Source organism: Choloepus didactylus, chromosome X (assembly GCF_015220235.1).
Source record: "Choloepus didactylus isolate mChoDid1 chromosome X, mChoDid1.pri, whole genome shotgun sequence".
In the NCBI taxonomy this organism is placed as follows: Eukaryota; Metazoa; Chordata; class Mammalia; order Pilosa; family Megalonychidae; genus Choloepus; species Choloepus didactylus.
In genome coordinates this window covers 172,907,428-172,932,797 of record NC_051334.1, presented here as the reverse complement: position 1 = coordinate 172,932,797, position 25,370 = coordinate 172,907,428, and the positions used below count along the sequence as shown (strand labels likewise).

At 38.0% G+C, this 25,370-nt stretch overlaps 1 protein-coding gene across 3 annotated transcripts in view; it reads left to right on the top strand.

The window, feature by feature from the left end:
- Positions 1 to 10,532, top strand: part of ARHGEF6 (Rac/Cdc42 guanine nucleotide exchange factor 6) — a 135,566-nt gene extending 125,034 nt beyond the window's left edge. For 2 of the 3 annotated variants that reach the window (XM_037821148.1, XM_037821150.1), the window contains 6 exons: positions 1,128 to 1,148; positions 2,349 to 2,442; positions 3,370 to 3,459; positions 5,049 to 5,148; positions 6,893 to 6,947; positions 8,146 to 10,532. In XM_037821148.1, the coding sequence (XP_037677076.1) occupies positions 1,128 to 1,148; positions 2,349 to 2,442; positions 3,370 to 3,459; positions 5,049 to 5,148; positions 6,893 to 6,947; positions 8,146 to 8,286 (501 nt within the window). In that variant the 3' untranslated portion in view covers positions 8,287 to 10,532. The remainder of the gene's footprint in view (positions 1 to 1,127; positions 1,149 to 2,348; positions 2,443 to 3,369; positions 3,460 to 5,048; positions 5,149 to 6,892; positions 6,948 to 8,145) is intronic. The other variant, XM_037821149.1, reaches the window with a different exon arrangement.
- Positions 10,533 to 25,370: the final 14,838 nt, after the last annotated feature.

Sequence of the window (25,370 nt, the reverse complement as noted above, 5' to 3'; positions counted from 1 at the left end):
TGAAAGTGGTATTTGCTGCAGTTGGAAAGAGAAAAGAATTTAATGAAAGAAATGTCTTTTGAAAAGACGCTTCTCAGTGACAACCCTAGATAAGAACATTTGGTATTTGGGTAGTGTGGGGATTTCAAGATTCGTTTGCTTGTTTTTTCTCAAAGTTGCAGTGAAGAAATGTCAATCACTTGCTTTGTTTACCTTTTCCATCCAAAGAGTGTTTTTTCCCTAACCTATTTCTGGTTGTTTCAGATTTCAGAAAAGTTTCTCATTTATTAGTAACTGTTCTTTAAATATGTCTCGTTGAGTGAAGATTAGATTTGTGACAGTTACAAGATGCATTTTAGAATTACGGTGCAAAGGCAACTTAACATTTCTATACCTAATGTGTGTTTTGATGAGTGATGCAGACTTAGCTAAATTTAGAATTTGTTTTGATTTAAAACACATCTTTCTGTTTTGATTAATCATTGCCTCCAGTTCTTAGTGCAGTAAAAACTAGAAAACATTTGAAACCTGGAGATTTTGGATCCTTTCAAATGTACATACATACATGATAGGAGAAATAAGCCTTGAGCTGAATCTTTATGATATTCCTATATTCAAAATTTGACCAGGAAACAGTCCCACAGATTTGCTTTGGAAATTGATCTGTAATTTCTGCAATCAGCCAATTTTCTTCTTTGATTACCTTAACTGTGAGTGATATTTCACAGTTACCTAGGTCCCCTTTTTAATGATGGATCTTTTGTATTTGTCAGTTTCTAAATTCAAATTAAGGTGAGCTTGAAGGGTAAAGTTGACTTAATCCTTCACAAAACTAATCTATTAAAACTAAGGCATGATCACTTTGATACTGCTGGGAGAAGAGAGTTATTAATATATTCTTACTGTGTAGTGTGTATTTCAGTTATTTTCAGCACTTGTTATACTGCACAGAATTGTATTCCTTGGGCTTCTGCATGATGATATTGCACCTGAAACTAATGTGGGAAACGTGATGATATTCTTTCTGTGTAATTTATGATAACACTAACATTTCAAATGTTGTTTTAGAATTATTGATAAATGGATTTGGTCATTATAATCATTGACCTCTCACGCTCATCTTCTCTTTCTTTACATATTCACTTTAGAGGATGTCTTATATCTTAAAGGTAAGGGTAGAACAATATCTTTGGCTTACCATGACATCATAATGCTTGTGCTATAACCTTTTATGAATGAAGCTTTCCTTTTATGCTTCTTTTGTCCCTTGTTACAATTGGTGACTAAAATTTGAAGATGCAATTCTGACATGTAAGTACTTTGTTCAAAAAGCAGGCTTTTGTGAACTACATATGAAAATGTCTTCTTATACTCCCTTAACATGTCTGTTTTCCTATGTTTTTTAATGCTATTGTTCTTGTTATTTGTTACTTGTGAGTTTTTCATGTCTGTCTGTTTTCGAGTCTAAGTGAACCACTGTGGCTATGTGGAAGAAATTAAATTATTTGTTTCATATATTTTTAAGGTACTAATTATTACCCATTCATCACATAAATATGTTCATCAGAGAATGGGATAAGATGACCATTAGGGTTTTTTCCTCAGGTCTAAGATTCTAATCTGTTTACCTTGATATTGATAATGAGCACTTTTTAGATCTGCTGGTTATTCATAAAGTAAAAGCAAATTCATTAATCATGTTGCTTTTATCTACTAATTAAAAATGTAGCTTTATATATGTATGTCTAAGCTTGGTTGCAGGTATGTTATTCCTAACCTAAAATTATTTATCAGGAAATGCTTCACTTGGCTCTTCTTGTTGACCTTGGGGAAATGACTTAGCCTCTCTGCTTTAATTTTCCCATCTGAGAAATGGAAATCATATTCTTCTTTGTGTGACTGTTGCTAAGGAAAAATATATAAACAACTTTGAAGCTTTTTAAAAAGTGATGCACACTCCATTAGTAGTTACAATGTTTATTTAATTCCCTTAAGGCTGTATCAGTGGAGAGCATGAACCAAGTTAGGAATACTGGTATTTCTCTAGGGTTGGCATCCATTACTTTCTCTGCAGATGGTTGCCTAAGGGCATTTGGACTCCTTGAGAATCTGGTGCATCTTCAGTAGGCACTCTCCATTCTTATTACCATCCCTATGGCAATTTAGAAGCTAATGTCATTGCCTCTGTTTTATTTAACCTTTTAGAGTTTATTGGAGCCATTTTCATTGTGAATAGTATTAAATTTTGATTCGCTCCTAAATGAGACGATCAAAATAAGAGAGAGGCAGTCTATTTAAAGTTCATTTGCTCTTTTTAGTATTATTTTTTGGGAATGATTTTATTCATTAAAAAACCTCTATCCTTACAGGAGTCTAGTAAAAGCCCCAAAACGATGAAGAAGTTTCTTCATAAAAGAAAGACCGAAAGAAAGCCATCGGAGGAGGAATATGTGATTAGGAAAAGTATGTGTTTTGTAGTTTCTGAAAGTCAATTATGAATGAACTAACATGAGAATTTTTAAAAAGCAAATGATTAGAGCAATTTGATCTCAGCATCAAGTTATATGTTTCTGATGCCTGAGATATTTTCCTGTACAGAGATAGAGTATATAGATCCGAAGGCCAGAATCCTTCTGGAAGTCTAATGCATAGTAGTGTTCTCAGCCAGGAAGCCAATCTGCTGACATCCAGAAACATGGATTGATTAGACATGGACTGCAAATTCAGTCAAATAATCAATACGTGCAGATTTGGCTATAAGGCTGTGAGCAAGATACTTTGGGACACATATTTAGGAGTAAGTATGTATCAGTCAGAGATAAAGTTTGAATTAATCTTTGTTGGACTCCAGCTTCTGCATCTCTCATCACTCACCCTACACCTGGGTGTGCACATGAGCATGTTAACCAGGGTTCTACCGTACAGTAACTTCCAGAATGAGTTGGAGGGTAGGTGAGGAGGGTGAGTCAAAGACTATGTTGGTTGGTTTGAAAATGGGTGGGGTTAATTGGGGAAAGCTTCCTAGAGAAGGTGAGCCTTGAAATGTAAAGGAGAGGAAGGTTGTGCTGTATTGAATGAGAACTGAAACCAGCATCAAGCTCAGTGCTTTAATTGTGTCCTCTAAGAGACAGCTGACAGAATCCCCAATTTAGAGCTCTGGGCTTCATGAGCAGGCTATCTTCTGTGCTGAACTCACTGGTGCTAATCCAGTGCTCCTTGGGGATGCTTTCACTCATGCTCCACCATGAGCCTTGGCTGTCTTTTTCTCCTGCCTTTCAGATACACCACTGGTCAGACAAGCCAGTGCCTGAGAATGGGGTGCATGACATCATTTTGAGGGTCAAGAGGCATATATTTCTCTGAAAAGTCATTATTAATTAAATCCGACAGGTACAGCTGCTCTGGAAGAAGATGCTCAGATTCTTAAGGTGATTGAAGCCTACTGTACCAGTGCAAATTTCCAACAAAGCCATGGTTCAAGTAGGTTTCCCCAAATTACTTTCTCTAGTTAACTATGTTTCTTTTTGACTGCTCACTGCCTCTTACAAAAACAGAAAAGCAACCCAGATGGGTTGCAGGGTGTGTAAAGCAGATGATTTGGTGCAAAGGAGCCATGCAGGACTGCATCTTTCAGATAAGGTGGTTTTAGCTATCAAGCAGTTTGTTTACCCACTGTTTCTTTTCACCCAGAGAGAAAGAGAGATGCAAGAGTACAAAAGGTTGGAGGTGATAGAAATGAAAAAAAATTTTAAAAACTCATTTTCCTTTGAAGTACACAGATATCTTTACCAACACTAGTTAGGAATTAAAGAGCCCAGAGAGTTCCTGTGCCTGTGAACTGATGCTAATCTCTTCTTATAGGCAGATTTGGAAAGGAAGTCAAAATACTATCTTTGATCAGCTGCATATTTAAGAGAGCAATGCTTCACCCAACTCAAGTTACAAAGTTGTTCTGAAAATCTGAAAATGTAGCTGCTTAGCAGGGGCTGTTCAAAATGTAGAAAGTTATAACTATCAGGGAGCTATTAGGTGAGGGTATTTCCCTGAACACCTTTCAAGCTACAAATTGAAAGTGAGATGATGGTTTCTGATTCATCCTTGTGCTTTTGAAAAAGCCAGGCCACATTAATTATGTCTTTTGTCTTCCATTATTATAGAAATTCAAGGTACCCTTTGTGAGGTTTTTGCATCTGCATAAGAAATGAATACTCCATAATAATCCCTTTTGGACAGCCAGTTAGCCAATCACTTGAGTGTGGATAACTCTGAAGGAACTTGTCTCAGAAGAGAGAAGGGTGGTGGCTCGGGGAGACCGAAGATCAAGGGAATTGAGCTTATTTATGAGCTCCGAGAGGAAGGATCTAGAAATGAGGGGGCGGTTTGGGGGTGCAGGAGAGCTGTTTGGTAGGCCCTATGTCTGTTCTGTCACGTCTTCCTGAGCCTGGAGACCATCTGCGCAGAGGGTGGTGAGGACACCTACATTTTAGATGCTGATGTGACATCTCCCAATCTTGCTCTACCCTTGACCAAAATGGATCAGTCTTAACTGACCCCACCTTACCCTATAAGACTGTGAAGAGAACAAATGAGAGAGAATGGTATTTCCGGGCTCTTTAAACACATTGTGTCCCAGTGCAGTGTTAGTCTCGATGTGATTTTTACTGAAAGCACATAACACCATAGCATAGGATGTGGTGTGCCACGCCCTAGAGATGTGCAGGGACAGACCAATCACTGGCCAGCTATTTGTTCTGGGAGAGGCAAAGCAAGAAAGGATGGGAGTCTTGTGTTTGAGGCCAGGTATTATCAGTGGCCCTCACATTATTTCTCGGTCTACAAAATGTGCTCCCCTCCCCTCTTGATTGAAACAAATGTATTTGGCCATTTAGAATTCTTCGTGTCAGGAAGATTTAGTCAGCAAATGTTGGGTGTGTGTACCTTGGGTGCAAAGTAGCACCATGCTACCAACAAAGACCTGTCAATGACAATAGTGGAAAAGAGCTAACACCTATAAATAGTCTTTGCTAGTAACACTCCCTTCTCCTTAGTCTTGCAACTTTTGTTTGTAGGTGCTCGCAAAGATTCTGTTCCACAAGTCTTACTCCCCGAAGAAGAGAAGCTCATCATTGAAGAAACCAGAAGCAATGGCCAGACCATCATCGAGGAAAAGTGAGTGGAGCAAGCTAAACCTTTGCTTGTTTGTCTGGGGACTGGAAAGGAGGTTCTGGCAGGGCAGTGTGGCTCTTGTAAAGCCTGCACTGAAAGATAGTCCCTTTTCATCTTTTAATATGGCCCTTCTTAGCTGGGCATGCAGATGGTAGCCTTGGGAGGACTGTCCCTCGAACAAGGGGAAGAGAGAAGGAGATGCAGAGAGATCAGAACACTCTGGAATGGCTCAGTGTGGTGGCTGCTGCTGAAGCCACCTCCTGCCTGTATAGCAAGGTGCTTAGGAGGTACCCGCAAAGGCCACAGCACCAGTTTTCCTGCACAGAGGGATGCCTCTTTGCATTTATTGAGCCAGGCACTGGACTTCCACATACTTGACCTCATTTGAAATCCTATAGCAATTTGGTGAGATAAGCATTACTCTCACCACTTTTACAAATGAGGAAACTGAGGTTTGGGGAAATTATGTCTCTGGCCTGCCTTTGCACAGTTGTGAGTGTGACCTAATGGGGGAAAATCAGGTTAAGTACCGTAGGGCTCATAAAATAAATACAAAGTAGTCAAATAATTAATTTGTTTAAACTTGAGTCATTTCAGAAGTCAGGCCTGAATTTGCATAGAACAGCATATTTCAAAGTGCTTGGCATCGTCTGTGTATTTTTACATCTGGTATATGAAGTGGTGCAGCGTGATAGTAAAGCACTTGGTCTCAGGAGAACAGTCCTAGTTCAATGCCCAATTCTGCTGCTCCTAAGCTGGGGCTAGTTCTTTTATCTCTCTGTGCCTCAGTTTTCTCATCTATAAAATGGAGATGATAATAAGACTTTCAGAGTCATTCTGAGATTAAATGGAAAAACCAGTGTAAAAGCTTATTTATACTCATGGTAATCACTCAATAAATGATGATAGGTATCATAATAATTATCACAGCTATTTTTTTGTGAGGTTTTCAGAGAACGTGGTATTGTCCCCATTTTGTATGTAAAGAAACTGAGAACAACAGAGAATGAGAAGGAAACTATCTACCCAAGGTTAGAGGGCTAGTAAAGGGTAGAATCAAAACTGGAACTCAGATCTCCAAACTCCTTATTGAGGGAGAGTGACAGAGAGGAGAAGACTGTCCCACAACCCAGACTACTTTATCCTTTTTTTTTGGTAATATATGTATATTTTAAGAGAGTTCTTCCAGATCTAATGCCCTTGAGTTTGTGTCACGTTAGGTCATGCAGGGTCAGATCAGTGCCATAGCACATATGTCGTAGGAGAGGCAGGGCCTTGTGGAGATGTTCATTCCTGCCCCAAAGAGTGACCCCTATAGTTAGTAGTACAACTATTAAAATGTTCTTTCATGAATTGTATACCAAATGTACCACACTAATGCAAGGTGTTAATAATAGAGTGGTATATGGGAACTCTGCTTTTTATGCATGTTATTTCTGTAAGCCTACAACTTCTCTAATTCAAAAAAAGACCTTGTGAAAGACCTGAGTCTCAGGTTTTCTACTCACCCGAGCTTGGAAGCAGTGGCAAAGCAGGAGGGTGTACAGAAAAGGTACAATGATATGGCATTTTAATGTGCCTGTGTCATTGGAATGATTTAGAGCAATCCCATTCCCAAGTAACTATATGGATCAGCTAGAAAATCCACTGCTGTGTTTCTGTACATCTGCTTTTGCTGTTAAGTATTGTTAAGTATTGATTGATCAGTGCTAGCAATTACTCTCTGAATTTTATCTCTATGTTCTAGGAGCCTTGTTGACACTGTTTATGCCTTGAAGGATGAGGTCAAAGAACTGAAGCAGGTAATAAAAGATGAAAGTCATTTTCTTGGACTGTAACAGAACCACTCCCTCTCCCCTGCCATACACCGGTAGCTGTGCTTATGAAAGATCCAGAAGCAAGTGGATCAGGTGGGGGGTTTATATTTTCATTCTGTTATCAAGATAGCTTTTGTTGATTTTAAGCACATGGCCTTGGGTTTAAATGTCCAAGGCTTGCCTATATTCCTATTTGGAGGTTCACAATAGGTTCCCAAACTTAGTTAGGACTTTTATGTTCCCTGACATCTGTTATCAGGATTTAAGAAAAGATAAGTCATTTGTGACTGTGTAAGAGAAAGCCACATCATAAATCATGGTTTGTGGGCTCCTCTGCAGATGTGATCTGATATTTCATGATGTACACTCTTCCCTGTGGATCATGGATCTCACCAAGAACTTGTCTTCCACTGTGTTTGAGGTCTGACCGTACCTGGTGGCAGGGTAACAGATGGATTGGAGGGAAGAGACCAGGGACTGGAAGACCACTTAGGAGGTTATTACAAAACTCAGGGTGAGACATGACGAAGTCCTGAACTGAGGCAGTGCCAATGAGGCTGCAGAGGGGGAGAACGAATGTGAAGGAAAGTACTTTACAGAGTTAGAACCTATTGGATATGACACCATGATATTGGGATTAAGAAAGAAGCAGGGAATAAAAATGAGGCTTCTTACTTGGGTATCTACTTTGATATGGTGGTGTTGCTGAGGGATACCAGGAACCACAGGTAGAGACGTTTGGGGCAACGGGGGAGATATTGAGTTCAGTTTAGGTCATAAAGGGCTTGAGGTGTTCGTAGCACTTCTAAGTGGTAGTGCCAGGTTGGCATATGAGATTGTGGGGATGGTGCTGAGGAGACAAGGTCAGTACCAGAGAGACTTGGGAGGCACCTTAAACAGACACTTAAGTTGAAAGAGAAGAGACACCAAGTGAAGAGAGTGTTGAAAGAGAAGTGGGCCAGGACCAGAACCATAGAGAATGCTAGGGTTTCAGGAAAGAAGAGTGCAAAGGGGTGATCAGAGAGGTAGGACAATCAGGAGGCTTTGTCGTCTTAGGAGCTTAGGGAGGGGAGTCTGAAGAAGGAAAGTGTAGGCAGTGTTAAAGGCTGCTGTGAGGATGAGCAGGAGGAACCCTGAGAAAGGGTCACTGTGTTGGTAATCAACAAGTCTTTTCACATCACAGGAGAACAAAAGAATGAAACAGTGTCTGGAAGAAGAATTGAAATCAAGAAGGGACCTAGAAAAGCTGGTCCGGAGGCTGTTGAAGCAAACGGATGAGTGTATTCGGGCTGAGTCCAGTAACAAGACCTCAATTCTTCCATAACCGTCACTGTGCAGCTGGGCAGAGTGTGCCTTTGGGACACATTGAAATGTCTGGCTAGATGATTTGACTCAGTTTGCTCACGTCTTTTAATTTTGTGTTTTATTCTTTCTGTATTTCTCAAGTGTGTGTGTGTATGTCTCTCTCTCTCTGTGCGTGTGTGTGTGTGTGTGTGTGTGTTTGCTTGCTTGGGGTGTGTTTTGTTTGGTTATTGGTTGGTTGGTTTATTTTAAAATGGGGAAAAGCAGAAGGTAGTGGTATAAGTCGCCCCAGAGTCTTTTCCATTAAGTAAGAAAAGGAAAGCTAATGCAGGCAAATGACTTCAAACGGTCTTCAGATGGCCTTCAATTCATAGTGCTTCTGTAACAACTGTAGCCCTTGGGTGACTCTTGTTGGTCTTGACTGCTGTCCCAGAGCAGCTGGTCATGGATTATTAATTGTTAATCTGGCTTTTTCCCCAAAGCTTTCCTTTACTTTGAAGCCCATCATCACCCATGACCAACAAATTTGCCTGATGATCCAGCTGCCCTTCCCTAGCCTGTCATGTGCCACCCCTCAATTTTTTTTTACTGCCCTATGCTGTCTATAAAACCAAGAAAAATACAGTAGTGCCCTTATTCCTTTTTTGTTGGTTTACATTTTAACTTGGGAAGGTAGAACTGTGGTCATCCATGCCAACATCAAATCTATTAGCAAATTGCAGTAGACAATCTTCCCTTGAGCAGCAGAGTTGACCATGTCTTCATAGTGCATGATGAGTTTTTTCCATAGCCTTCTGCCTAATGTGTAAGTTTTATATTTCCCCAGTGCTTTTAGTCAACCATACTAAGCAGTGTGTAAACCTAGTATGTGTGTGCTTTGCTTACTTTTTAAAAATGTAGTTAGACTGTGAGAGTTATTTTTGTCTACACTGCATATTCAAACTGCAGTCTTTCATCCTTCAAAACAATCTGTACTGAGGAGATAGTGTGCCCTAGTATACAGCTTATATTCACTTTATTTCTCTCCCATATATGCTGTGAGAAGTTATAATATTCATTGGCCTCTTCCGGTAACACTCTAAGCATTATTTACAGAAATGTGCTGTTGATCAAGTTTGTATATCCAGAACTAAAGAACCCCTCTGGTAGCTGTATGCTGGTTACTAGTGAAGTAGATTATTTGGAGCTGGTTTACTCAAGTTGCTCATCAAATCAACTTGGCAACTTCATAAATATCCCAGAAATTAGCACTATGAGAACCCATATTTAGAAGACAGTTGCAGAAGGGCAGCACACATCTAAATTCGGCACAATTGAGAGTCTGCTCAAGATTCTAGGACAGAGCAGTGCACACCACCACCCCCTCCCCTAAAGACCGGTGAAATTTGGCCAAGTGGGGAAGTTCACTAGAAAGAAAGGTAAAGGGCCAAAGTTGTCTTCCAGATAGATTTAATGGTGCCTGCAAAGGTGGGTTTTGCAAATGTTGTTTAGAAACCAAACTCGAAGCTTGGAATCCCTAACTTGCACAAGGAGTCCTTTTCTTTTTGGATTCTTGGGGTCTCAAGATCCCATAGCTACATGGTACTTGGCTGTTGTCTGCTTGAACACCATCCACAGGAAGTGGACTCTTCTTGCAGGTCAACATCAGCCAACCACAAACAGCTGTCTTTGGAAGCTGAAGTTTAGTGAAGAACATCTCTAGGAATAGCTGTTCTGTTTTTAAACACAGCAGTTTAGATATGACATCCTTAAAAATTTTAAAACAGCAACAACCACTCAGATCTTAGCATCTGCTCTGTCTGTAGTTAGTCAATGGCTTGCAATAAACGTGCAAATTATATCCATAGGAAGCGTTTTTGTGATCGCAAAAGACTTTAGTTGATAAGGTATAGGATTGCTTAAAATATCGAAAAGGCTGTATTTTAAAGTGATGTGTACATATGCATGTTTGGGGACTTGGCCCTTCTGAGGGGCGGCCCTCAGCACTCTGGGTATGATGCTTGTGCAGAGTGGTGTCACACGCTCACACACTAAACAATAATATAAAGGAAATGAAGCCATGTTAACCTGAGAGCAGTGTCTCCATAGTTGTGTTGTTTACAATACTCTGTAAATGGGTTCCTGTTACCCTGAAATTAAATTGCTTTCCTTAGAGGCCTTTCATGTCCCTTCTTACACAAGCTCAATTTTTCTAACTTGTTTTTATTTTGAAGACTTTTCAAATTGACATTTTCAATAAATAAGAATAACAATGCTTTATAAAATAAATGCTTTGTTTCTTTTTTTCACTGGATGGTGCACAGAAAGATTTCTTTTGCCAGGTCAGCTTCCTCTCCCACTTCCCTCATTAACCAGTCCACTCTCTTCAGACCCCCTAGCCAGCCTCTGCCTTTTACATGCAGGGCAAATGACATTTGCTCCCTACCTTACAGAGAAAATACATACCATAAGACCACCTTCCTTAATTTTTTCACCCTTCTCCTTCTGGCTCCAGCCTATTAACTGTTTGTACTAGTTCTCACCGTTTTCCTTCCAATATTAGAGAAAGATATATTCATTTTCCTGCTCAAACTTATCCCTTGCTCTTTAGTTTTGCCCCCATTCCTCTTCATACTTGGGAGGATTTTGTTAATTACCGATATCCTCTATTTTGATCATAGTTGGAATGCTGGTGTCAGCAGTTGGGATGACAACATTTGCTCCACCTCAAGATAGATGAGCTGGATGTTATCTGTTACTTCTCAACATCCATTCTTACATCTTTTATCTCCCCCCACCCACCAAAGGCTAAAAATTATATTCCTCAGAACCCCTGCAGCTAGGGTTCAGGATACAATGTGGGTTCTGACACTTGCTGAGTTTTGCCAATGAGATGAACTTTTATGAGGTTTGGAAGGCTTGAGTTAGAGTCTGTCTTCCTGGTGCTTGGTGGCTCACACAGACGTCAATATGTTGTTTTCCTTTAAGCGGGGTGCCCCTGTTCTGCCAGCTTCCTAGTACTTGCTTCCTATCAAGCAACAGAAACAGTAATGTTTTATACTTTATTCATTTTCTCTTTATCTGGAAATAAAATTATTGGGTCTTTAGATCATTCCCCTTTCCATACCCTTAGATGGAATGTGGAAGTGACATGTTTATAAAAACAGATAATTTATAATGAAGATATTAGGAGTAGATCAGAAATGTACTCAAGTCTCTGTCATTTATTGGAACAGCTTTTGAATGTGTTCAAGTGAAGATTGGAGCAAACATCATGTACTACTTTGCAAACTATCGTGAAATGTACAATAAAATATATAATTGATTTTTATCTATAGTATAATTCTCAGTCATTTGCTACTCTATGAATGCATTTTTTTGGTTGCTTAATTTTTATTCTAGTAACATATATTCAATCTAAAATTTCCCCTTTTATACCACATTCAAATATATAATTAACTGCTGTTAATTATATTCACAAAGTTGGGCTACTATCACCACCACCCATTTCCGAAACTTTACAATCAACCCAAATGGAAATTCTGTACAAATTAAGCATTAACTCTCATTCCTACCCCTAACCCAGCCCCTGGTAACCTATATTCTAGATTCTAACCCTATGTATGAGTTTGCTTGTTCAAATTATTTCATATCAGTGAGATCATACAATATTTGTTCTTTTGTGTCTAGTTTATTTCGGTCAACCTAATGACCTCAAGGTTCATCCATGTTATCACATGCAACAGTACTTCATTCCTTTTTACACTGCATACTATTCTATCATATGTCTATGCCATATTTTGTTTATCCATTCATTGGTTTATGGACACCTGGGTTGCTTCCATCTTTTGGAAATTGCGAATAGTACCACTATGAACATCGGCATGCAAATACTTGTTCCAGTCCCTGCTTTTAATTCTTTTGGGTATATACCTAGTAGAGGGATTGCCAGGTCATATGGTTATTCTCTACATAGCTTTCTGAGGAACCGCCAAACTGCTTTCCACAGGGGCTGTGTACCATTTTACATCCCCACCAGCAGTGAATGTGTGTTCCTATTTCTCCACATCCCCTCTAACACTTGTAATATTATTTTTAAAATAGTAGCCATTTTAGTGGGTGTGGAATGGTATTTCATTGTGGTTTTGATTAGCATTTCCCTAAGAGCTAATGATGTTGAGCATCTTTTCCTATGCTTTTTGCCATTTGTATATCCTCTTTGGAGAAATATCTATTCAAGTCTTTTGCCCATTGCTTTCTTTCTTTTTTTAACGCAATTTTCTTGAGATATACTCACATACCATATAATGCATCCAAAGAATACAACCAATGGCTCACAATATCATCATATATTTATCATTCATCGCCACAATCAACTTGAGAACATTTTCATTACTCCAAAATAAAGAAAAAATATAAAAAAAATAAAAAAGAAATAAAAAGGAACACCCAAGCCATCCTATATCCCTTATACCCCCTACTATTTATGTATTTATGTCATTATCTTATTACTCATCTGCCCATACACTGGTTAAAGGGAGTGTCAGGCACCAGGTTTTCACTATCACATGGTCACATGATAAAAGCTATGTAGTTATACAATTATCAAGAATCAAGTCTACTGGATTATAGTTCAACAGTTTCAGGTATTTCCTTCTAGTTATTCCAGTACACTAAAAACTAAAAGGTGATTATCTATATAGCGCATAAGAATGCCCTCCAGAGTGACCTCTTGACTCCATTTGGAATCTCTCAGCCACTGAAACTTTATTTTGTTTCATTTCACATCCCCCTTTTGGTCAAGAAGATGCTCTCAACCCAGAATGCCAGGTTCAGGCTCATCTCCAGGAGTTACATCCCACATTGCCGGGGAGATTTACATCCCTGGGAGTCATATCCCACATAGAGGGGAGGGAAGTGAGTTTACTTGCAGGGTTGTCTTTTGCCCATTTTTAAATTAGGTTGTTTGTCTTTTTATTGTGGAATTGTAGGATTTCTTTACATATTCTGGATATTAAAACCTTATAAAATAAAGGAAAAGACAATTCAACAGAGAAATGAGCAAAAAAACCAAATGGACACCTCATAATAGAGGCTTTCCAAATGGCCAATAAACATAGGAAAAGGTGCTCAAGTTTATTAGTCATCAGGGAAATATAAGTCAAAACCACAATGCAATACCACTACACATCCATGGTAATGGCTAGAATGAAAAGAATGAAAAGAAAATCAGGTGTTGACAAGATTGTGGAGAAACTGGAACTTTCATACACTGCTGTTGAGAATGTAAATTTGTACAAACACCTTGGTAGTATCTATTAAAGGTGAACATACGCAAAAAAAAAAAAAAAAAACCTTATAAAAAAGAAGCAACAGGGCATACCATGCCTTTTATTTGGGGATTTGAGGGGTGGGTATGGATATACCAGGTGTGTTGAGTCTCTGGAGCTAGCCATCCTGATAGCAGTTTCCTGATCTCTAGTTAGTGGCTAAAGTGATGTGATACTGAAGTCAGAAGTTTGGACACTGGCTTCCTGATTCCTCAGCTTCCTGAATGTGGCAGAATGAGTCACTCTCTCAGTAGTTTGTCAGTTCTGTGGGGTTTTTTAGGAATCATTCCTTAAAGTCAAGCTAAGAACCAGCTCCAGTCCATTCAAAGATTTTGTAACCATTTAACTTCATGCATTAAATCCCTTTCTGCTTAAAATAATGACAGTGTTTTCTGTTGCCCGCAACTTAATTCTAGCTGATATATAAAGAGGGAGAGAAAGAGGTTGGTGAAGAAAAGCTTAAATCATAAAGGAAATGACCTCAAGCTTTTATCAAGAAAATGAGAAGAATCACATTTATTTTTAAATAAACTACTTACTTTTAATGTCAGGTAATGCTACTTCTATTATTATTAATAATAACTGTTTATTGAACATGGCCATGTAATACAGCTTACAGTATTAATAAATATACTTATTATAATAAAAAACCTTATCAGATGTGGTTTCCAAATATCACTATCATGATAAAGTCCTTTGATGCACAAAAGATTTTAATTTTGATGAGGTTGCATTTATTTTTCCTATTGTAGCTTGTGTTTTGAGTGTAAAATCTAAGAAACCATTTCCTGACACAATATCCTGAAGATGCTTCCCTACATTTTCTTCTAGGAGCTTTATACTCCTGGTTCTTGAATTTAGGTCTTAGATCCATTCTGGTTAATTTTTGTAAATGGTGTGAGATAGGGGACCCCTTCATTCTCTTGCATATGGATATTCAGTTCTCTCAGCACCATTTGTTGGAGAGACTATTTCCCAAATGAGTGGACTTGGCAGCCTTGTCAAAAATCAATTGACCATAGATGTGAGGGTCTGTTTCTGAACTCACAATTTGATTCCATTTGTCTATATGTTGTTCCTTGTGCCAGTAACCATGCTGTTTTGACCATGTAGTTTGTAATAAGCTTAAAAGTCAGGAAGTGTGAGTCCTCCAACTCTGTTTTTTTTTCGAGATGGTTTTGGCTATTTGGGACCCTTACTCTTCCAAACAAATCTGATAATTGGCTTTTCCATTTCTGCATGATTGGTTGTTGGAATTTTAATTGGGATTGTATTGAATCTGTAAATCATTCTGGGTAGAAGTGACATCTTAACAATATTTACTCTTCTAATCCATGGACACAGAATGTCCTTCCGTTTATTTAGGTCTCTGATTTCTTTTAGCAAAGTTTTGTAGTTTTCCATGTATAAGTCCTTTACATCCTTGGTTAAATTATTCCTAGATATTTTATTCTGTTAATTGCTATTGTACATGGGTTTTGTTCTTGATTTCCTCCTCAGATTGCTCCTTACTTGTGTATAGAAACACTACTGTGGATCTTGTACTCACCACTTTATGAATTCATTTATTAGTTCTAGTAGCTCTGCTGTAGATTTTTCAGGACTTTATATAGGATCTTGTCATCTGCAAATAGTGAAATTTTTACTTCTTCCTTTCCAATTTCAAAGTGCCTTTTCTTTTTCTTGCCTAGCTGCCTTAGCTAGAACTTCCAGCACAATGTTGAATAACAGTGGTGACAGTGGGCATCCTTGTCTTGTTCCAGATCTTAGAGGGAAAGCTTTCAGTCTTTCTCCATTGAGTATGATGTTAGTTGTGGGTTTTTCATATATTGCCTTTATTGTATTGAGAAAGGTCCCTTCTATTTTTATCCTTTTGAGTGTTTTCGTCAAGAAAGGATGTTGAATTTTGTTAAATGCCTTTTCTGCATTGATCGAGATGATCATGTGTTTTTTTCTGCTTTGATTTATTGATGTGGTGTATTACATTAATTGATTTTCTTGTATTGAACCAGCCTTGCATACCTGGAATAAATCCCACTTGGTCATGGTATATAATTTTTTTAACGTGCTGCTGGATTTGATTTCCAAGTATTTTGTTGAGGATTTTTGCATCTATATTCATTAAAGAGATTCATCTATAATCTTCATTCCTTGTAGTCTTTGGAACTAAGTCCTTCATTATCTTTTTATATTTTGCATGTCCATTATGAGGAAACATGCCTTTTCTTCACTCAATTTTATTCTGACTCTTCATTCCTTGTAGTCTTTGGAACTAAGGTGAGGTTAGCTTCATACAATGAGTTAGGTAGCTTTCCCTCTTCTTCAATTTTTTGGAAGGGTTTGAATTTTAAGATTGGTATTAATTCTTCATGGAATGCTTGGTAAAATTCACCTGTGAAGTCATCTGATCCTGGGCTTTTCTTTGTTGGGAAGTTTTTGATGACTCATTCAGTCTCTACTTGTAATTGGTCTGTTGAGCTCTTCTATTTCCTGTAGAGTCAGTGTAGGTTGCTTGTGTGTTTCCAAGAATTTGTCCATTTTATTCAGGCTGTCTAATATGTTGGCATACAGTTTTTTGTAGTATCTTCCTCTTATGATCATTTTTATTTTTATGGGGTTAGTAGTAATGCCCCCTCCCATTTGATTCCTGATTTTATTTATTTGCATCTTCTCTCTTTTTTTCTTTGTCAATCAAGCTAAGGGTTTGTCAGTTTTATTGATCTTTTCAAAGGACCAAATTTTGGTTTTGTTAATGCCTATGTTGTTTTTTTATTTTCTAATTCACTTATTTCTGCTCTAATCTTTGTTATTTCTTTCCTTCTTCTTGCTATAGGTTTAGTTTGCTGTTCTTTTTATAGTTCCTCCAGGTATGGACTTAGATCTTTGGTTTTACTTCTTTCTTCTTTTTTAATGTATACATTTAGGGCTATAAATTTCCCTATCAGCACTGCCTTCTCAGCATCCCATAAGTTTTGCTATGTTGCATTCTTTTTTCATTCATCTCAAGATATTTACTGATTTCCCTTGTAATTTCTTCCTTGACCCACTGATTAATACTGTGTTATTTAACTTCCATATATTTGGAGATTTTCCAGTTCTCTTCATGTTATTGGTTTCCAGCTTCATTCTATTATAGTTAGAGAAGATGCTTTGTATAATTTAAATCTTTTAAATTTGAGACTTGTTTTGTGACTCAACATGTGGTCTATCCTGGAGAATAATCTATGTGTACTTGAGACGTGAGTATATCCTGCTGTTTTGGGGTGCAATGTCCTATATATGTCTGTTATGTCTAGTTCATTTATCATATTATTCAAGTTCTCTCTCCTTATTAATCTTCTGTTTAGAGGTTCTTTCTTTTGATGAGAGTGGTATATTGAAGTCTCCAACTATTATTGTAGAGGTGTCTGTTTCTTCCTTCAGTTTTGCCAGTGTAGGCCTCATGTATTTTGGGGCACTGTGGTTAGGTGCATAAATATTTATGATTGCTATTTCTTCTTGGTGGATTGTCCCTTTTATTAATACATAGTGTCTTTGTTTCTTTTAACACCTTTTGACTTAAAATCTATTTTGTCTGATATTATTATAGCTACCCCCACTCTCATTTGGTTACTATTTGCATGGATTATCTTTTTCAATTCTTTCATTTTCAATGCATTTGTGCCTTTGGGTCTAAGGTGAGTCTCTTGTAAACAACATATAGTTGGATCATGCTCTTTTTATCCATTCTGCCAATCTGTGTCTTTTGATTGGGGATTTTAATCCATGAATATTCAGTGTCATAAGTGTATAGGTAATACTTTCTTCAGCCATTTTGTCCTTTGGTTTTAATATGTTGTATTTTTGTCTCTTTCTTTCCTTTATTGCAATCTCCTTTTCTGTATAGTTGATCTTTTGTGATGTATTTCACTGATTCCTTTCTCATCTTTGTCTCTATAAATATTTTAAATACCCTCTTTGTGGTTACTCTGGAGTTTGTATTACACAATGTACATCTATAAGCTACTAATTTGAAAAGATACCAACTTAGCTTCAATAGCTTACATGTCTTGTGCTTCCGTAGCCCAATGTTGTTTTTGTCCTTCATTATCTTTTTATATTTTGCATGTCCATTATGAGGAAACATGCCTTTTCTTCATTCAATTTTATTCTGACTCTTGATTGGAATTAAAAAGTAGAGTTGTAAATTGAGGATACCATACTTATTGGGTTTTGCCTTTACCCTTTTAATTACCCTTACTGATGATCTTCACTTTTTCACACTACTCCAGTCCACCCTCTCCTGTCTTCCTTTCAACCAGAAGAACTCCCTTTAGCAAGTCTTGTAGGGTGGATTTTTCTGACAATCCCTCTGAGTTTCTGTTTGTGAATATTTTAAACTTTCCCTCATTTTTGAAGGTCTGTTTTGCCAGATAAAGAATTTTGGGCTGGCAGTTTTTCCTCTTTTAGTACTTTAAATATATGCTTCTTGCCTCCATGGTTTCTGATGAGAAATCAGCATTTAGACTTATTGAGGCCCCTTGTAAGTGACAAACCAGATTTCTCTTGCTGTGTTCTGAATTCTCTCTTTATCTTTGACCTTTGACATTCTGATTAGGATGTGTCTCAGAGAGAGTTTATTAGTGTTTAACCAGTTTGCAGTACTTTGCGCTTCTTGGACATGTATATTTATGTCTTTCATAGCAGTTGGTGACATTTCCGGCCATCATTTCCTCAAATATTCTTTCTGCCCCCTTTCCCTTCTCTTCTCCTTCTGGGATTTCCATGACATGTATGTTTGTATGCTTCATGTTGTCACTCAAATCCCTGAGACACTGCTCAAATTGTTCTATTCATTTCTCTGTATATTCTTCTGTATCTTTGAGTTGGGTTGTCCTGCCTTCTAGGTTCATTGATTCTTTCTTCTACCTGTTCACATCTGCTGCTGTATGCCTCTAGTGTATTTTTAATCTCCATTACTTTGCCTTTCATCCCCATAATTTCTCTTATGTTTCTTTTTAAACATTCAAATTCTTTATGCTCACACTTGTGTCTTCTTAATATCCTTTATCTCTTTAGCCATGTTTTCCTTCATCTACTTGAATTGATTTAGATTTGTTTGAACATCCTTGGTTAGTTGTTCCAGAATCTGTGTCTCCTCTGAAGCTTTAATTTTTCCCTTGACTGGACTATATTTACTGATTCTTAGTATGGCTTGTAAGTTTTTGCTGATGCCTGGTCATCTCATTATATTGATGTCCTTACCCTGAATGTTGGTTTCTTCCTGTTGTCTTGGGTTTTATTGTTGGTTGGCTTTGTATTAAGATTCTTCTTCAATTCTTGGTACAACTTATTCTGGACCTTTAGAGTAACCCATGTGCAACTTTTCAGATTTTCTCAGCTCTTCTTCACCTGTTTCTTGCCCTAGGTATGTGGTACAACTATTAAGATAGAAATTTTTGTGTAATTGTTTCACCTCCAGGAGAAGGCTTCTTTTCCTGTTCCTTCTTGGGAATCCTGATCTGCTCTGTTTGTTTTTGTTCAGAATTTTCTCCCCATCTTCTATGATTTGTTTAACTGCTCTCCCTCACTCAGTGCTCCCTTTTCCGTACACTTTTCAGTTCTGGGTCCAATCCTGTCTTACAGCATCTCAGTCATCCCCCCTCTTTTGTTCCGTGAGGTTTTCTGCCTCTGTTTTCTTCGCTGTTTGGTATCTTGCCCTTGGGAGCCAGGGGAGGTCAATCTAGGAAGATGGGTCAATCCAGAAAGGTCCATTTTGCACTTAGGTGATCCACCATACAGTGACTGGATTGAGTGGGTGCACCTCTTTCCAACAGTTCTGCCATTGTCACTCTTTTTTTTTTCCCATGGGGACCCTTTCTAATGTGGCATCCTCAGTAGTTTTTGCTCCACCCTGGGGCTGCAGACTGTACTTGTATATGTATGGGGTTCTAACTCACTGCTGTGTGTTGCTCTATAGTCTGCATCTGTGGCAGTAGCAACCCATGCCATGCTGCCTGCATGACTTCCAAGCTGTGTGGAACCAAGTGATGGAGTGGAGTTCAGACTGGCAGCCCCAGGAACAAAATCTCTTACCTGTCCTTCAATTCAGCATTCATGGAGTCCTTCTCAGTATCTATCATCCCTCAGAGTTCTAAGTCAGTGGGATTTGTCCTTTTATTAGTCGATTCTGAGGGAAGATTTTCCAAGAGATGCCTTATGTTGCCATGTTCTGTAATAATGTTTAAAGGTGGGAAATGTGAGTCCTCCAACTTCTGTCTTCTTTTTTCAAAATGAATTAGACTATTTGGGGCTCCAAATAAATTTGATGATTGGCTTTTCCATTTCTGTGAAGAAGGTTACTGGAATTTTGATTGGGATTGTGTTGGATCTTTAAATCAATTGGGTAGAATTGAGATCTTGACAACATGTAGCCCTCCAATCCATGAGCATGGAATGTCCTTCCATTTATTTGATTTTCTTTTACCAAAGTTTTGTGGTTTTCTGTGTTTAAAGCCCTTTACATCCTTGGTTAAATTTATTCCCAGATATTTGATTCTTTTAGTAGATATTATAAATGGAATTTTTTCTTGATTTCATCCTCAGATTCCTCATTACTAGCATACAGAAACACTACTGATTTTTGCATGTGGATCTTGTACCCCACCACTTTCCTGAATCTGTTTATTAACTTCAGTAACTTTACTGTAGATTTTTTTGGGACTTTCTATATATACGAGCATGTCACCTGGAAATAGTGAATGCTTAACTTCTTCCTTTCCAATTTGGATGCTTTTTATTTCTTTCTCTTTCCTAATTTCTCTGGATAGAACTTCCAGTACAATGTTGAATAAAAATTGTGACAGTGAGCACCCTTACCTTGTTCCAGATATTAGAGGGAATGCTCTCAGTCTTTCAACATTGAGTGTGATGTTAGCAGTGGGTTTTTCTTATATTCCCTTTTTTCTTTGTTAGTCTAACTAAATGTTTGTCAATTTTATTGCTCTTTCCAAAGAAAGAACATTTGGTTTTGTTAATATTCTTTATTGTGTTTTATTCTCCATTTCATTTATTTCTTTTCTAATCTTTATTATTTCGTTCATTCTGCTCACTTTTTGGTATAGTTCACTGTCTTTTTCTAGTTTCTCCAGGTGTGCAGATGGGTGTTTGATTTTAGCATTTTCTTGTTTTTAATGTAAGAATTTAGAGGAGAACCTAAGATGGCAGCTAGGAGAGACAGGGCAAAAAAAACACCTCTGTGAAAAATACTAGATAAAAGCCAGAAAGTGACCCAGAACACCAGTTCCAGCAATGCACCAGCTGGACAATGTCTGCTAAATCCACAGGGACTGTGCACGCGGTGAAACCGGGAGCCTGCAATCTGAAATGAGTGAGTAAGCTGGCTGAATGTCCAGCAGCCACGCTATGGTGTGCGGAAACCAAGGGTTGGCATTTGGATGCAGACTAGTTCTTTTTTTAAAAAAACCCAAAAGCAGCTGCAGATATGGCAGTGAGAACTGCACAGTGAAGTGCAGCAGGAATGGGCTGTGCAAATGCCTCAATGTCTGGCATGCAAGATAGCCTTTCACACACCTGCTGCTAATTGTCTCAGAGCAAGTAAGGCAGGGGTAAGCCAAAAGGGGAAAAAAAACACACCCCTTGCAGCCATCTTCCCGGCAAGCTGGAAACACTCCTGCCCTGTGCTGGAGCCACAGCCCAGAGCTCCATCAAAGAACCCAGTGTGAAAGGAAGTGTTTCCAGCAACAAACGTACATGCCACAATATCGGGCGTGGACAGTAGCCTTTTATGCACCTGCAGCTAATTGTCCCGGAGCTGGGAAGGCAGAGCTGTGTGAAAAGGGGGAAATTTACACACCCCATACAGCCATCCTTACAGCAGGCTGGGAATGCCCCTACACAGCCCTGCAGTCCAGAACCTTCCTTGGAGGATGGTGCTCACCCTTGACGTAGCACAACCTTCCCTCAGCAGAGGCCCTAGGAGGGCACAGCTTGGAATAGGGACTCACTCAGAAATGCCAGGGACCATGTGTCAATACCAAAGACTTTGAGGGTCAGCGGCAGAGACAATCTGTGGCGAGACTTAAATGAAGATTTAGACTCTTGAAACAGCCTTAAATCTCTAGGAACACCTTGGAGGTTTGATTGTTAAAGCTGCCCTCCCTCCCTAACTGCTCAGACACACACCCCACATTCATAGAGAACAGCACCAACAACACACCTAAACTTAGTCCACCAATTGGACCCCACAAAAATCAGAACCCCACACACCACAAAGACAAAGTTGGGGAGAACTGACTTGAGGGGAACTTGAGATGGATGCCATCTGCTGGTTAGTTAGAGAAAGTGTATGCCACCCAGCTGTAGATCTGACAAATTAGAGATTCATCTTTGAATAAGCCTACATATCCTAAAAGAACCCTATCAAGTAAAGCAAATGCCAAGAGGCCAAAAACAACAGAAAATTTTAAAGCATATGATAAAAACAGACAATATGGATAACCCAAACCCAAACACGCAAATCAAAAGATCAGAGGAGACACATTACTTGGAGCAGTTAATCAAAGAACTAAAGACAAACAATGAGAGCATAGCACAGGATATAAAGGACATGAAGAAGAGCATGGCACAGGATATAAAGGACATGAATAAGACCCTAGAAGAGCATAAAGAAGAAATTGCAAGAGTAAATAAAAAAATAGATGATCTTATGGAAATAAAAGAAACTGTTGACCAAATTAAAAAGATTCTGGATACTCATAGTACAAGACTGGGGAAGCTGGACAATGAATCAGTGACCTCAGGGACCACAGAATAAAAAGGAAAGAACAAAAGAAAGAATGGAGAAAAAAATTGAAAAAATCAAAATGGACCTCAGGGATATGATAGATAATATAAAACATTAAAATATAAGACTCATTGGTTTCCCAGAAGGGGAAGAGAATGGTAAAGGTCTAGAAAGTGTATTCAAAGAAATTGTTGGGTTAAACTTCCCAAAACTTCTACACAATGTAAATACACAAAGTATAAATGCCCAGCGAACCCCAAATAGAATAAATCCAAATAAACCCACCCCAAGACACATTCTGATCAGACTGTCAAATACTGAAGAGAAGGAGCAAGTTCTGAAAGCAGCAAGAGAAAAGCAATTCACCACATACAAAGGAAACAACATAAGACTAAGTAGTGACTACTCAGTGGCCACCATGGAGGTGAGAAGGCAGTGGCATGACATATTTAAAATTCTGAGAGAGAAAAATTTCCAACCAAGAATACTTTATCCAGCAAAACTCTCCTTCAAATTTGAGGAAGAGCTTAAATTTTTCACAGACAAACAAATGCTGAGAGAGTTTGCTAATAAAAAACCTGCCCTACTTCAGATATTAAAGGGAGCCCTACAGACAAACAAAGAAAGGAGAGAGAGATATAGAGAAAGGTTCAGTACTAAAGAGATTCAATATTGGTTCATTAAAGGACATTAAGAGAGAGTGAGAAAAATACATCTGACAAACATAAACCAAAGGATAGGATGGCTGATTCAAGAAATGCCTTCACAGTAATAACATTGAATGTAAATAGATTAACCTCCCCAATTAAAAGATATAGATTGGCAGAATGGATCAAAAAATATGAACCATTAATATGTTGCATACAAGAGACTCATCTTAGACACAGGGACACAAAGAAATTGAAAGTGAAAGGATGGAAAAAATATTTCATGCAAGCTACAGCCAAAAGAAAGCAGGAGTAGCAATATTAATCTCAGATAAAATAGACTTTAAATGCAAGGATGTTATGAAAGACAAAGAAGGCCACTACATACTAATAAAAGGGGCAATTCAACATGAAGAAATAACAATCATAAATGTTTATGCACCCAATCATGGTGCCACAAAATACATGAAACAAACACTGGCAAAACTAAAGGATGCAATGGATGTTTCCACAATAATTGTGGGAGAAGTCAACACATCACTCTCTCCTATAGATAGATCAACCAGACAGAAGACCAATAAGGAAATTGAAAACCTAAACAATCTGATAAATGAATTTGATTTAAGAGACATATATAAAACATCACATCCCAAATCACCAGGGTACACATTCTTCTCTAGTGCTCATGGAACTTTCTCCAGAATAGACCATATGCTGGGACATAAAACAAGCCTCAATAAATTTTAAAAAATTGAAATTATTCAAAGCACATTCTCTGACCACAATGGAATACAATTAGAAGTCAATAAACATCACAGACTTAGAAAATTCACAAACACCTGGAGGTTAAACAACACACCCCTAAAATGAATGGTTTATAATGTAGAATGTAGGGGAACTAGCAATAGAGAGCAATTAATGAAGGGGGTATGATAACCCAATAAGAACAGATAAGCTATTGTGGGTAAATTCAACATTCTGGGAATGCCTAGGAATGACTATGGTCTGTTAATTTCTGATGGGTATGGTAGGAACAAGTTCACAGAAATGTTGCTATATTAGGTTATTTTCTTGGGGTAGAGTAGGAACATGTTGGAAGTAAAGTAGTTATTTTAGGTTTGTTTGAAATGTTTTTTATTGTTTATCTTTTTTTAAAAAAATTTTTTTGTTTTAGTTAATTTAAAAAAAAGAGTTAAGAGTTAATGACAATCAATACAATATATGATACTGGAGTGGATCTAAGAATGGAGGAGAAAAGCTCAAAGGGCACATAAGGAAAAATGGGAATATAGAATTTAAGCTTTATATCCATATTAGTTTTCTTGAATTAACTGCAGTTAAGTTAATGACATAAATGAACATCCTTGTTCATAGGAAATGCACATGGAAGTGTTATGAGTTCAAGGAGTATGATATAGGCAACCTGCTCTCAAATGTTCAGAAGATGATAAATGGGTAGGTAGATAATTGATAGAAAGATAATAGATATAGTTGAAAGAAAGAGGGGGGAGGGAGGGAGGGAGGGAAAGAGGAAGGAAGGAAGGAAGGAAGGAGAAAGAAAGGTACTGCAAAAGTAGCAAAATGTAAAATTGGTAGATACAGATATCTGGGGGTGGGGGAGTGTTGGAGTTCTCTGAATGGGGTTTGTATTGTATTTGCAACTGCCCTATATGTTTGAAATTATTTCAAAATAAAAATTAAAAAAAAAGAATTTAGGGCTATAAATTTCTCTCTGAGCATTGCCTTTGCTACATCCCATAGTTTTAATATGTTGTGTTCTCATTTTCATTTATCTCAAGATATTTACCAATTTCACTTGTGACTCATTCCTTGACCCATTTTATTGTTTAAGAGTGTATTTCACTTCCATATATTTGTGAATCTTCCAGTTCTCCAGCTGTCATTGAGTTCCATCTTCATTGCATTGTGGTCAGAGAAGATGCTTTGTATAATTTCAATCTTTTAAAATGTATTGATGCTTGTGTTGTGATCCAACATGTGTTCTATCCTGGAGAATGATCCATGTGCATGTGATAAGAATGTGTATCCTGCTATTTTGGGGGGCAATGTCCTGTATATGTCTGTTATGTCTAGTTCATTTATCATATTATTCAAGTTCTCTCTTTCCTTATTAATCTTCTGTTTAGAGGTTCTTTCTATTGACGAGAATGGTATATTGAAGCCTCCAACTATTATTGTGGAGGCATCTGTTTCTCCCTTCAGTTTTGCCAGTGTAGGCCTCATGTATTTTTGGGGCACTGTGGTTAGGTGCATAAATATTTATGATTGTTATTTCTTCTTGGTGGATTGTCCCTTTTATTAATATATAGTGTCTTTCTTTGTTTCTTTTAACACCTTTTGACTC